Source organism: Festucalex cinctus, chromosome 11, assembly GCF_051991245.1.
Source record: "Festucalex cinctus isolate MCC-2025b chromosome 11, RoL_Fcin_1.0, whole genome shotgun sequence".
NCBI classification, from domain to species: domain Eukaryota; kingdom Metazoa; phylum Chordata; class Actinopteri; order Syngnathiformes; family Syngnathidae; genus Festucalex; species Festucalex cinctus.
Window position 1 is genome coordinate 15,333,653 of NC_135421.1, and position 14,922 is coordinate 15,348,574.

General features: G+C 40.0%; 1 protein-coding gene across 3 annotated transcripts in view; it reads left to right on the top strand.

Annotated features, from left to right (window-relative positions):
* The window catches only part of wars2 (tryptophanyl tRNA synthetase 2, mitochondrial), a 67,233-nt gene extending 54,125 nt beyond the window's left edge, over positions 1–13,108 (top strand). For 2 of the 3 annotated variants that reach the window (XM_077537767.1, XM_077537765.1), the window contains exons 2-6: positions 1,048–1,308; positions 5,645–5,725; positions 7,201–7,283; positions 8,547–8,668; positions 11,002–13,108. In XM_077537767.1, coding sequence (XP_077393893.1) covers positions 1,060–1,308; positions 5,645–5,725; positions 7,201–7,283; positions 8,547–8,668; positions 11,002–11,450 — 984 coding nt within the window. In that variant the 5' untranslated portion in view covers positions 1,048–1,059 and the 3' untranslated portion in view covers positions 11,451–13,108. The remainder of the gene's footprint in view (positions 1–1,047; positions 1,309–5,644; positions 5,726–7,200; positions 7,284–8,546; positions 8,669–11,001) is intronic. The other variant, XM_077537766.1, reaches the window with a different exon arrangement.
* The last annotated feature ends 1,814 nt before the right edge of the window (positions 13,109–14,922 follow it).

A 14,922-nucleotide genomic window follows, 5' to 3' on the forward strand; every position in this document is an offset into this window, starting at 1 on the left:
TCGGGAGACAAAGGGTCACGATTTATCACGATATCGATATATCGTCACACTCCTAGTATGCATGTATTTAAGGCAATTTGTAAAATTGTCTGAAGTCCTCTTGTTTAACACATTTAAAACATGATAAATCAATTTGTTTCTACTAAGCACGAGGGATGGAACAATATCCAAACATCACATACAATATTATTACGATATGAAGGTCAATATACGATAATTATCACGATATTGTGGGGAGGTTGGCGATATAAAGGTTGCAATATTGCAAGATTAAAAAATGAGCACTTACTAAAAAAAAAGCACAGAATATTGTGCCTTTGTTCATTAAAGCAATGCATATAAACAACCTACAATGTATAATAATAATAATAATAATAATAATAATAATAATGAGTTCCTCCACATATTGACTCAGTTCACAAGCATATTATGTCCCCCCTTCATCTGACCATTAACGTGGATTTTAAACCTATAAGGGCCAAAACATGCCTTGTAAAAATTAAACTGCACTAAAAAACTAGCCACCAGAGGGTGCTACAACTACACTTGGACTTTGACTTTTTTTTTTTTTTTAAGTGCTGCTTTTAATATCGTGACATGATGACGACGATATATTGTGGCAGTTTTAATATCGTAATATCACGATATTGCTATTATTGTTACATCCCTACTAAGTACTCAGATGTTCTCCAATTTGGATACTGTAAATATATCTGATAGAGAAACGTTTCTTGGGAGGAGCAATACGGCTGCCTCGCGACTTCAGAAGTCTTGGCCTCTCAGCTATCCAGTCATATATTCAGATCAGTGTTTCAAACTGGCATTTCGGGTTTGAAGTTGTGGATTTCGCTTCAAGATCAGGTTTACAACTTGGTGTCAGGTTTCAAAACAAGGTTTCCGAGTCCCGTGCCTGGTTTCTGGTGTCAAACTAGGATTAAGGCGCCTTCTTCCCTCAAAAATATTGTTCATAGTGTCCGTTAGCGACGTAGCATTAGCATTTTCTACCCCGCTGGCTAACGCTCAAGGTTGTCTTCTTTTGTCGGGCAGGATTCGGCGGCAATGTGTCGGGTGTTCTCCGGGATCCAGCCCACGGGGGTCCCCCACCTGGGCAACTTCCTGGGCGCCCTGGAGAACTGGGCGTCCCTGCAAGAGCGCTATCCGTCGGTGCTGTACAGCGTGGTGGACTTGCACGCCGTCACGCAGCCGCAGGACCCGCGCGCCCTCCGGGCCAACACGCTGGACATGGTGGCCAGCCTGCTGGCGTGCGGGATCGACCCGCGCAAGGTGGTCCTCTTCCAGCAGTCGCAGGTGGGAACACAAAAATCTGCATGGTGACGAGGATCCGAAATTTAAAAATAAACAAACAAAAACAGACTGGCCAATCACAGTGCATAGTAGGATATTCTGCACATTTGATTGATTGAAAGTCCACTTGAGACCCGAACCATTGCTTGAAAACCGATCCCAGGTGCCAATCACTGATTCCAAACCCTACATTTAATTTGAAACCCCATGCTTAGTTTGAAATCTGACTAACCCCGGCTTAAAAACATTATTCGAAACCCTATTCTTTGAACCCACAATCCTAGTTTGAAACCTTAATGCTATTTTGAAACCCTAATTCTGAACCCCAATCATGGTTTCAAACTCTTAAGACAGCATTGAAAACCCTCATTTGAAACCGTAACCAAAGCTTGAAACCTTGACTCAAAATCCTAACGTGCGTTTAAAAACCCTCACTCATGTTTGAAAACTGAGTCCTTGTTTAACTCAACTCAACTTTATTTCACCACCAGCCCATTGAAAAGCGATACAATGCTGCCATCTGATGGCCATAGTTAGTGGCTGTTTTTGATTCCACAACCCATTGACCAGGCAGCACTGCACTTAGATGTTGCACTGCCCATTGATAACAAAACAAAAAAACAAAACAAAAAATGTAGTTGACGTCATTTAACGTTTATGGCGGCATACATCATGATTTTACTCATCGTTATTGCATGTTTTTGGCAGTAAAAGAGTTAACACAAAGGCCTAACCCTAAGGCTTGAAACCTTAACTTGAGAGTACAGCCTTTAGGCTTTATTCCCTAATTCAAAACCCTAACCATATTCTGAAACCGTAGTGCTTGTTTCAAAACCCTAAACTAGACCTCGTAAACCTTCACTCAAAAGCCTGACCCATGTTTAAAACTAGTGGTGGGAACCTCTGTGTACCTCACGATACGATGGGATATGTGATGCAAGGCTCTCTAACGATTATCTCACGATATGACGATACCGTCATCATCGATATATTGGTCAGGTAATAAATCCACGAGAATCTATGATAAAACAAATCAAGACATAAACTGATGGGGTTTTTTTCAATGAGAAATTATTTTTCACAGTGAGTACTTTAGTGTATTTTTAAGTGTATTTTTAACGGACAACTTTCTGTGAACAAATTTGTTTTTCTTAAACACTATTGCCACGCAGCATGTCAGTCGCATAGTATTTTGTTTCATTTCATAAACTGACACACCATTTTTTGTGTTAACATTGTAAAAGTAAATACATAAAATTGCTTTAAATATTCAGTTCAATTAAATCAGTATTAGCATTCCTCAGAAATTGTGTGCTTCAAAAACATAAAAAATGTTTTAACATGTTAGAGATACTTCACTTATTTAGCCCATTGTAGCAATAAAAAGTTGATATTTTGTCTACAATTAATTTGATACTTTCATTATTTTTCACGCACAATTAGTACCTTAGTACCAACAGCTCACACGTTTTCTAGGTTTGGTCATGTGACATTCACAAGCTGAGCTGTGATTGGTTACCTGAGCCTTTGTAATGTCATTTTCAGTCGACAGCAACTTGCAAAATGTGTTTTTAAAGGTACCAATTGTACATGAAAAATAATGAAAATATCAAATTTATTGTAGGCAAAATATTAATGTTTGACTGCCAAAAATGGCTAAATAAGTAAAGTAACCCTTTAAAATTAAAGATATAATCCACATTTTTCATCGCAAGCTATGCAAATGTGAGTCCGTTGCTGGACTGATAAACACAAGTAAGCTGATGAGTCTTCTTCTTTGCATGAAGACTTGTCCATTTCCCCACCACGCTTATGAGGTGCGCCCCCTAGCAGCCCGCCAAGTAATTACTCAATAAGTCATCAACAATGGAGCTGTTATAGTGGCTGTATATGAACTACAAATAGCGATACTTGGCGTAGGTGTACCGATAATCTATCAGGAGACAAAGTATCACGATTGATCACGTTATTGATAATATCGTCATACACCTGTTTAAAACCCTAACACTTCACTTGAAACCCAATCATCGGTTTTAAACCCGAATTGAAAAGCTTTGAAAAGAGAGCGCAAGCTTGGAATCAGAGTCTCTCAGATTTACCAAGGTTTCGAGCTCCAACCCTGCTTGAAACCCCGATCTGTCAATGTTTTCGTGTCTTGTAGTTGATGTGACCGCCGGTCGTGTTTACCTGCCGACACCCTCGTGCGCTTCAACAAGGCACTCGCTTGATTCTTATCTCACGCGTGTGCGCACACAAGCAGGCTGTTTGACAGGGCAGGGTGGAAATGCACACAAACAGAAAACCACCGAGAAGTGGCCGCTTCAACCGCATGAAAGAATGTCGGTGGAAAGGAAGGAAAAGGAAAAAAAAACAAGAAGCCATTTTGCGCGTTTTCATCACTGGAGCAAATTGCAGATGTCAGCGTCACGGCGACGACAAAGCGGCAAATCCCAGGGTGAAATTTGTCACCACAAACTGTTTTGATATGCCAACGCTGCCGTATTAGTTTGCCGCTGTCTCGCTGCCCGTAGTCTCCTCTTGGATAACATTCTGAACATGGCCAATGGGATGTTTGGACAGCCGTCCCGTCTTCACTCTTCATGCTGTGGTACAATTTTCCACAGTCTCCACTTGGCTGCAACCCGTAATCTCCTCTTGGATAAACACTCCTTAAGATTTGAACATTTGTTGATATGCCGTGACAAGTTTTAACCGCACGTTCATGTTTGCATCACCTTAGGGCACCATTTTTGGGCAGCACTGCATTTTCTTGCTGCCCTTAGTGACCTCTTGGATAACATTTCCCCACCCTTTAACCAGTTGAGGATATACGGCTGGAAATGACAATAAGTTGACTCCTTCGATGAGTTTTAGCTAGGCATGCTGCAGTAGAAGTCTCCACAGTCTCCACTTGGCAGCAGCTTTTGCCACACTTGGATGAAAGTTTCTTTTCATTGTACCATTTATGGATGCATGGCTAGAAATAACACCGATACACACATGTGCTAATATCAGCTTAGCCTATGGCTCTGGATGTCCTGTTTTTTGTTTTTTTTGTTTTTTGTTTGTTTTTTGCTGCCCTTAATCTCCTCTCGGCTAAAGTTGTCACATTTACAAAAACGCGGCTAGAAATGATAACAATAAATGCATATGGTCTTAAAAAACTTTTGTGCCTTAGCTGCAACTGCAGTATTATACTACACTTTGCTTTAGCAATCCTTAGTCTCCTTGTGGATAAAATGAGTCTCCTTAGCAGAAATAAACAGGATACCTTTTGTTCTCTATTGTTGCTAATATGAGTTCACACTGTTGATATGTCTTTGCTGAGTATGACACTCCTTAGTCTCTCACGAGCTTCAGCAGACCACACATTCTCCATCGCTAGGCCTTTCCTTAGCATGATAGTCCACAGGTTAACTTTTTCAGTGGCACGCTGTTTTCTTGCCGCCCTCAATCTCCTCTTGGATAACATTATAACACTTGAAGATACATGGCCAGCAATAAAATCAGGCTTTTGCTGAGCCTTCACTCTGGACTCTCCAGTGGAGACTCCGCAGTCTCCATTTTGCTCCAGAAGTCAGTTTTCTTTTACCCTTAAGTTTTCAGTCATTCAAAAAAAGTGCAGTGTCTAAAAATAAAAAAAGGAAAGAAAACGCTAACATTGGCTAGCTTTGCCTCTCTTCTGGCTGTTGCAATCCACAGTCTCCATTTTGCTGCAGTGGTCCTCAGTGTCCTCTTGGATAAAAAAATAAAAGACTGTTTTTTTTTTTTTTTTTTTAACAAGTGAAAACAAGAGAAACAAGAGGAAAAAAATGACTCGAACTATAGTGAGAAACAAATGAACAGAGGACTCAGTTTTTAGTGCTTTTCGTCCCTGGTGATGCGTTTAAAGCCACGTGGATTTCCGCTTAACATCTTTTATGCGCGTTTGTCCATCCCATTGTGTTCCAAACGAAGTATTTAGCGTCCTACCTTTTTGGTTCTTTTCACTGCGTGAAAGGGGAGAGCCGGTCCCCAATGTCCAGCCCTGATCCAAGTCCCAGTTAGCTGACGTCCGCGAAAGAGGATGTCAACGTAGACAGCCAACCGTAAAGTTTTAATTTGCCCCAGTGGGAGGATATTTCCCAGAAATGTTATTGTGTCTGTCATCATATTGTTTTCCAAATTGTCTGCAGTACCTTCCGCTGCCTGTCTGTGGCACCAGGGAGTCATTTCACACTTGCCATCTTTGTTTTGTTTAGCGGCTCCGAAACATTGCCAATCAAAACGATTATTATGAAAGGTCAACTACTTGAAGGTGGTGCGTTTAAAGACATGCGGACGTTTCCCACCTTCGCAGGTGCCCGAGCATGCCGAACTTTCGTGGATCCTCGGATGCCTGACCAGCATGCCCCGCCTCCGACACCTGCCGCAGTGGAAGGTATCTATGGAAAACACGTACGCAAATATAAAAATAAATAAATAAGTAAAATCCAAAAATAATAATAAAAAAAATAATTAAAAAAAGAGAAATGTGTCTGCAAAAAAGGGAAAACACGCACGCAAATATAAAAAAATACATTTAAAAAATAAAATACAAAAATTATAATATAAAATAAATTAGTTAATAAAAAGAAATATCTGCAAAAAACAATAAATTAATCTAAAAAATAAAATATGATAAAAAATAAATTAGTTAAAAAAAGAAATGTCTGCAAAAAAAGCAAAACATGCACGCAAATATTAAAAATAAATTAATAAAAAAAGAAATAAAAAATAATAATACAAAAATAAATAAAAAAAAAAGAAAGAAATGTCTGCAACAACAAAAAGGAAAACGCACCGAAATATAAAAAATCAAAAAATAAAATAAAATACAGAAAAATAAAAAAAAAGAAAAAGAAAAAAAAAGGAACAAAACGTCTGCCAAAAAAAAAGCATGCATGTTTGTCTTTGCGTCATTGTGGGGACTTCACATTGTAATATTGCCTTTCCCTAACCTCAACCATCCGACACACTCGCTACGCACTCGGCTTTGGACACGCCCTCGTTGGATGCATGCGTAGTTAGCTAAAATGACAATTTTGTGTAATCTTGTCAAATTTCTGAGTGCATTCAAGTCAAGTGATGACATTTTTGCAATTGCAAAAGTAACTGATGATGATAATCATTTCGTGACTGCCGATTCATTGTTACGACACCCAGTTTAATTCCAAATTGTACAAATGGATTTATGCACCTCTGACATGTTACAAAGCAGTCAGTGAATCATGATTTGTTTGTGCAATTTCTGCACTGTCAATTTGAAATGATGTTATGTTTTTTAATAAGGGAATGGAAATTAAAGCATGTTTAAAAAAAATAAAAGCAAGTCTTGGGCCTCAAAAAGAGCTCTGAACTTGTGGGGAGCACCAAAATGTCCCCACAATTTCACGTCGGTCCCCACAATTGCTGCAAAATTCAATTGACAACTTATTGTTTTGTGTCCAACTTGGACGCACCTGTCTTTTTCCGGTTTGACTGCGCTGTTGCCATTTTTCCACCAAATTATAATGGAGAGCTTCACTTTTGTCAACACGGAGTCGAGGTGTTAATTTGTTCAAGTGAACAAAGCTTCTTTTTTTTTTTTTTTTTTGTGTCATAGTTGCACTTTTTTTTTTTTTTTTTTCGTCTCCCGCCGCATATCAGATTTCCATCTCACTTCCCTGTCGTCGTCTGTTTTATTGCTTTCTCCACCTGCCAGATTTGTCCTCTTAATAGCCGTCATTTCCCGGCCACATGCGGCGTCAATCGGGCCCTGAGGAAGTGCCGCGGCCAAAAAAAAAAGGAAGAAAATAAAAATGCAAAAAAGACAAGACGGAAAATGTTCCAGTCTTGAATCACTGAATGTATTATTTTGTGTGTGTGTGTGTCCAGATGAAGAGCAAGCAGAAGAACGAAGGCAGCGTGGGCCTGTACACGTATCCGGTCCTCCAGGCAGCCGATATTCTCCTCTACAAGTGAGAATGTGTCATTGCAACAATCCAGTCACAGGGCTCTGGGTGGAGGTGTGGAACCGTCACTTGCCTTCGGTGCAGGATGGCGTGGGTTCGCTTTCCCACCAGGGAGACCACGTTTGTTTGTGTGCATGATTTTGGGGGGGAAAAAAACAAAAAAACAAAAAACAATCCAGTCACACTTTCACTCCAGGCCTGTAGGTGGCGATATGAGCAATTGCAAACTGCTTTAACCAGATGCGTGCCAAGAATAGAATCGTCTTCCTTTGAGCCATATCGTGCGCATTACTTTTTTTTTTCTTTTTACAATGATCATTTGGCTACTTTTCAGGAAAAAAAAAAAAAAAAAGTACACTAATAGTATGAGTTTGATAAAAGTTATCTACTTGTATATGCTGTATAGCTCAGATTTGAAGTTGACCATATTTGGACAAATTGAATTTATACCCGACACTGACATTGGTGTTTTTTTTTTGTTTTTTTTTTTTTCCCTTTGTTATAGATCAGGATTATTACTATTATTATTATTATTATTATTATTATTATTATTATAATCTGTTTATCGGTTTGTACTGTGGCCCGCATTTTTTTTTATTTTTAAAATAAAATTAAATTTTTTCCTTTTGTTAGAGATCAGGATTATTATTATTATTATTATTATTTACAATCTATATCAGTTTTTACTGTGGCCTGCAGTTTTTTAATTTTTAAAATGAAATAACATTAAATCATTTAACGTGCTTTTTTTTCTTTTGTTAAAGATCAGCATTTTTATTATTATTATTATTATTATTATTATTATTTAAAATCTGTATCGGTTCGTACTATGGTCTGCATTTTTTTTAAATAACATTAAATGAAATGATTTAATAACATTAGCTTTTTTTGTTTTTTTTGTTTTTTTTTTGTTAGCAAATAAAAAAGTTTTTAAAAATCTAGAAGTCCCTGCAGCAAATGAGATTGTGTTTGCTGTCAGGTTATTTTGCAGACATGAGCAATGATGTCATTGATTGATTGGCAAATGATGACATTACAACCAATCGGTGATTTTTGCACGAAATACAAAAATATGTGCCGATCCGATCCAACTGATCAGATCCGTGTCAAGTCTCGTGAAAATCTGCCACGTTTTCCAAATTCATCCTTTTCACTGCTGGACAAAAAAAATAAATCTCCATGATTTTTTTTTTTTTGAATATCTCTGTAAACATGAATTTCACGTTTGCATATGTTTTTTTCTTTCTTGTCTTGTCGCCGTGCTGTCAGATCGACGCACGTGCCCGTGGGCGAAGACCAGGTCCAGCATCTGGAGCTGGCGCAGGACCTGGCGCGCATCTTCAACCAGCGCTACGGCCACACCCTTTTCCCTCAGCCGCGCGCCTTGCTCAGTAAGAAACACCCGACCCGGTGCCCGACCCGGCTGCACTTGAGTCCATCAAATCAAATCGTGATCAGAACGACAACCGATGAAACGGTTATTTTGAAACACACGCACCAAAAATTCCTTGCAATTAAACACACACATGGTCAACACGCACGCACACTCGCAACGTGCGGTTGTTTATTCCCAAGCGTCGTAAAAGTACAAAATGGCGTCAGCACTTTTTGATGAAAGAAACCTCTTTGCCACCAATTGGGTGATAATTGACTGCTGAGGGGGGCGGGACTTATGATTGATTGGCGGGCGGCGACGGGACGGTCTGATCTCCCGTCGTCTGCCGCCATCCGTCTTTTTTTTTTTTTTTGGACATCCCTCAAAAAAATTGCAATAGATTGCTTGGTTAGCAAAAGTTCATCCTGGGTTAGTTTTTCTACAGCTGCCCCTCAAATTTGTGCACCACCTCTCACTTTACAATTTTTCAGTCCCGTATGGGGTGTCAATATGTTTACTGTATCGCCTTCTTAATAGACTATCCCCAAGAAATTTTGCTGCGCACCCCCTTCAGCAGCACTAGTGCACCCCCCCCTCTTCATGTTGGACCCTTCACTTTGCAAATTTGCAGTCAGTTTGGTGTGTAAACGTGCCATGAATGTGCATGACTGGCATTTTGCTGCCCTTCTCGCAATGTGTTCTGGCGTGCACCCCATTTAAACAGCGCTGGTGCACCCCCAAATTTGTATGCCACCTCTCACTTTCCAACTTTTCAGTCCCGTATGGGCTGTCAATGTGTTTACTGTATCGCCTTCTTAATAGATATTACCAAGAAATTTTGCTGCGCACCCCCTTCAGCAAACCCAGTGCACCCCTATTTGTGTTAGACCTTTCACTTTCCAAATTTGCAGTCAGTTTGATGTGTAAACGTGTCATGAATGTGCATAACTGGCATTTTGCTACCCTTTTCTCAATGTGTTCTGCTATGCACCCCATTCAAAAGGTGCTGCTGGTGCACCCCCAATTTGTGTTTCACGTTTTGCTTTCTAACCATTCTATCAGTTTTGGGCTCTTAACATAGCCTTATATACCAGACCTTCTTGAGGTTTTCTGCTGCACACCCCATTTTCCCAAGATTTTAATGATGCACACCACCAACAGCGCTAGTGCACCCCCAATTTTGTGTTTCACCTTTTGCTTTCGAACCGTTCTATCAGATTTGGGTTCTTCACATATATACCAGACTTTCTTCTTGATGGTTTTTCCTTGAGGTTTTCTTCTCCACACCCCATTTTCCCAAGATTTTAATGTTGCACACCACCTTCAACAGCACTTAGTGCACCCCAAATTTTGTGCCTCACCTTTTGCTTTCTAAGCATTCTATCAGTTTTGGGCTCTTAACCTATCCTTATATATCAGACCTCCTCCTTGAGGTTTTCCGCTGCATATCCCCTTTTCCCAGGATTGTCATGTCACGCACCTCCTTCAACAGAGCTAGCGCACCCTGAAATGTGTATCCGACCCATCATTTTCCAGGTTTTTAATCCGTTTTGGTCAGTTAGTGCCCACTTAAAAATGTGACCGCCATTTTTTCAATGTTTGCGCACCCCCTTGACCAGACCGAGTGTAGTCCCTACATTGTCTCCCACCTCTTACTTTACAAGTAAGTTTTCAGTCACTTTTGGCCTGGAAATGTTTTGCACCTTCTTGCTAGATATCCTATTGCCAACATTTTCTCATGCGCACCACCCTTCAACAGGGAGCTAGCTCACCCAGAAATTTATATCCAACCCATCATTTTCCACATTTTTAATCAGTTTTAGGCAGTTAGTGCCCACTTAAAAATGTGACCACGATTTTTTTCCAGTGTTTGCCAAATGTTTGCCAGCTGCGCACCCCTTGACCTGACCGAGTGCAGCCCCTACTTTGTCTCTCACCCCTTTTACTTTTCAAGTTTTCAGTGACTTTTGGCCTGCAAATGTTTTGCACCTTCTTGCTTGCTATATCGCCAACATTTTCTCATGCGCACCCCCTTCAACATCTCAAAGGAGCTTGCACACCCAATTTTGGAATTATACAAAAGTTGACCCAATTTTAGAATGATACAAAAGTGGCATCTTTGCAAAATCTGTCACAGAGATTTGAATCTTTGCACCCCCTTTGGATGTTGGCGCACCCCGGCATTGTGTCCCACCTAACAGTTTCTCCCTTTTCACTCACTTTAGAGCGAACGTGAATGTGTTGTGATTCCAGCCGATCACGCTAACACTTTTCCATTTGCACTTGCGCACCCCCGTCATGATGGTGCGCACCGCTCCCACACCCTCACCGTCCGATTTGCCTCTGCAGGCTCCAGCCGAAAAGTCAAATCCCTTCGTGACCCCTCGTCCAAAATGTCCAAATCGGACCCCCAGGCCATGGCGACCATTTACCTGACGGACACGCCAGACGACATCGCTGTGAAAATCCGGCGCGCCGTCACCGACTTCACCTCGGAGGTGACGTACGATCCCGAGACGAGGCCTGGCGTGTCCAACCTGGTCTCCATCCACGCCGCTGCCGCCGCCATCCACGTGGACGAGGCAGTGTCGCGGGCCCGGGGTCTGGACACGGCGGCGTACAAGAGTCTGGTCGCCGAGGCGCTAGTCCAGAAGCTGGCGCCCATTCGAGAACGGCTGATTCGGCTCAGGGCGGAGCGCCCCCACCTGGAGGCCGTGCTGGACGAGGGGCGGCGCAAAGCCAGGGAGCTGGCCGCGCCCACTTTGCAGCAAGTCAAACGATTGGTCGGGTTCTGTTGACGGGCAGACTTGGAACTGGACGCGAGCGAGCGCCCCATTGGTCCGTTTACGGGGATGATTTCAGAACATTTGATTTTTCTATTTATATGGACTTAATCGTGGTTATAAATAATACGAACAATATTTCAAGACTGCCCACTTTGCAGCAAGTCAAACGATTGGTCGGGTTCTGTTGACGGGCAGACTTAGAACTGGACACGACCGACCCATTTGTCCGTTTTCGGGGATGATGTCATAGGTTGCCGCCTTGCCTCAGAACGTTTTATTTTTCTATTTATTTGGACTTAATCATGGTTATCATAAATAATATGAACAATATTTCAAGATTGGTCATTGTAGATTACTTCCTGTCTCTGAATTTTGTCGTTTTCAATTTGAATGATGATTACAAGAAATATGATGAAATGCTGACGATAATTTACTTTTCCCACCATTTGATAATGATGCCAGACGGCAACCATCTTACATTGCCACTGTTACTGACAACGGTTACAAGTTTGCATCGACCATTGAGAGTATGATTATCTCAGTATGGCGAATCGTGATTTACAGAGGTTACATTTATATGTCAAACCTTTTTTTTCTGATTGGCTTTGCCGTCATTTCATTTCATGAAACATGATTCAAACGTGCCTGTGGCATTTCTACAGTGGAGACAGAAAATAGCCTCAAAAGACGTGTGCGGAGAAGTTAATATATTCCACTTTAGGTATGCTTCGCAACTGGCAACGCAAGATGGCCGCCAGTGGCTAGCTTTCTCACTATGGCAAATAAGTGACATTGTTAGGCCGACTTGGGATTGAAACCAGGTGATGGTCGACGCCATTTTTTTCAGACCGGTACTCTTGTGTAGTCACTTATAATAGATACCACCAGGAACTAAATACCCCCCCCCCCCCCCCCAAATAAAAAATAACACAATTTTTTTTCAAAGAAAGACCTATATAATTTTTTACCTTAAATGTGCATGAATTTAATGGCACATTTCTATTCCTATAATTTCTCATTTCTGGTTCCTGATAGCAAAACCACCACAAGAGGTATCGGCCATCATTGCAAATATACCGACACCTTAAATAAAGAAAAGATGACTTTCCTAATTGAAACCACAATTCTGTTGAAAGGCAGAATTATGCTGCATTAGAGGCTGCACGGAAGTGGAACTTTTCCGAGTTCATAACAGGAATGTTTGTTTTTTAATCATGATAAGAAATATTCCACATTTTAGAATACTCAATGAGGTTTTGGTTTGAGAAGTCAAACTACTGTTGACGGGCAGACATGGAGCAGACGTCACCTTAGTACGTTTGTTTCATGACGACACACTTCCTGCCGCCACGGGGTTTTGTTTTTCAATTTATTTTGACTGGATCATGATGACAGTAAATAACAAATGTTGAGATATTCAACGTGAATATATGTTTTGTTTTGTTTTTTTGTTTTTTTTTGTTTTGTGTTAGTGCTTAATTGACAACATAACAGTTACTTTTTTGCTGTAAGACGTGAGAAGACTGCTCATGCAGGTTTGGTTACCAGGCAGAATTGGACTGGCCACCACCTGATTGGTTCGTTGTTGTTGTTGTTTGACATCATTGTTTACGTCTTTTCTTGTTCATTTGGAATGGATCATGATTACAAGAAATAAGAATCAGATGTGACACAGAATCATTACTTTTTTATTTTGTCTTTTACAACAATGATTTGTTTTATTTATTTTTTAATGTTTTTGCTAAAATGACTGACAACTGGTCACATTTTATTTACAGGCAGACATGAAATGAACGCCATTTTAAAATGCGCGTCAAATAAACGAGCACACTTAAAACTCTTATTTGGTTCATTTGAGGCTCGAATAAACCGAAAGATGTGCGAACGTGTTTTATGCACAGAAATATAAAAACCTCAAAGTCCCCATAACCCTAAACTATTAACACTTGTGTTAAACTGAAAAAAAAAATATTAAAACAGGCTTTTTTATTATTATTCTTAACAACTCTTTAATGGCGTATATCAGTTGATTTTTCCTGTTGAAAATCACATTTTGTCTTTTGTGCACAAAATCACATCGCTTTTATTGAAGCACAAAAGAGAAAACGCCTGCTTGTGTGCGTGCAAGTGCGCGTGCGCTTGGGCAGAGGTCTGCTGACGCAGGCCTCGTGCAAGTGTTTTACTACTATTCTTATTCTTATTTTATGTTGCACGCTCGGGGTCAGAAAAGTTCTGCTAATTGCGCACGAAAGGCAGCCTCGCCCACGCATGCGCAGCGTGCCCACTCCAAGGCTCAAATTCAGCAAGCTCATGCATGTTCATTAAAAAAAAAAGAAAAAGAAAATGAACATTTTCCATTGAAAAGCAACAACTACGTAAAGTCCCATTTTATAGATTGATTCAAGATTTAAATTATGTCCTCCACTCTTTACAAATTGTCAACAAAAAAAATGTGTCGCTTGAAATGCAATATAAAGTATTCAATACATTAATTCATATCGCAATTAAGTACAATTGTCATGTTGTCTGTTTTTATTCTGCGTCTGTTTCTTGATTCCTTTTCGCCGTAATATGAATAATTATATAATGTTACTGTGCGTGTGTGTGTGTTGTATTTTTGCAGGTCGAAATAAAAAAAAGAAAAAGCTACACGATTTTTGCAAGTGCTCGAGCAGAAAGGTGCAAAATGCCAGTAAGAGAAATTATGAAAGTCATAAATACAACAATTTGCTCCGGCCTAGATTTTTTTTTTTTATATATATTTTGTTGTCCTTGTTATTGTGTGGCGCATAAAAGACTCTGGCGTTGTAAATGCATTATTATTATTATGAAATGCGTAGGACATCCAAATATTGAGATTCTGCTTTAATAATTTGAACATTGTGTGGATGTTTATAGCACGTATTGTGTAAAGCATACAAATATTTGTGATAATGGATTTTGTACATTTTGATAAACCACTGACAATCATTTATGTAATCACCTTCACTAATAATAATGAGAGCAATTTGTCAAACATTTCCATTTCTGCATTTTACAACTGACTTGTTGGAATTCAATTGATATTATTATTACAGGTTAAATAAAGAAATAAATACTTTTACATTAGCGATGATAATAATAGTCTTTGTAATTAATTCAAATGTGAATTTCTCGATTTTTTTTTTTGCACACTTGCGCGTGCGCGTCCTCTGTGACCTCCGATCACCTGCTTTCATTTACGAGTTTTAATATTTAAAAAAAAAAATAGATATTTTTTTTAATATTAAGCTAGTCCACGACGACTGACTAAGCTATGCGTCAAACAATTATTGTACTATATTTTTTTTCCATTTTTTTTTTTTGGCGTGTATGTGCGTGTGATTGACAGCCGTGGCGAAATGTTCCATTTTGGCCGTTGTGGCGGGAGTGGCTCAAACGCCATTGGTTGGAAAAGTTTGCCCGGCAGCTCGCTCTCGTTCCCGATTGGACGGCGGGAGCGGCC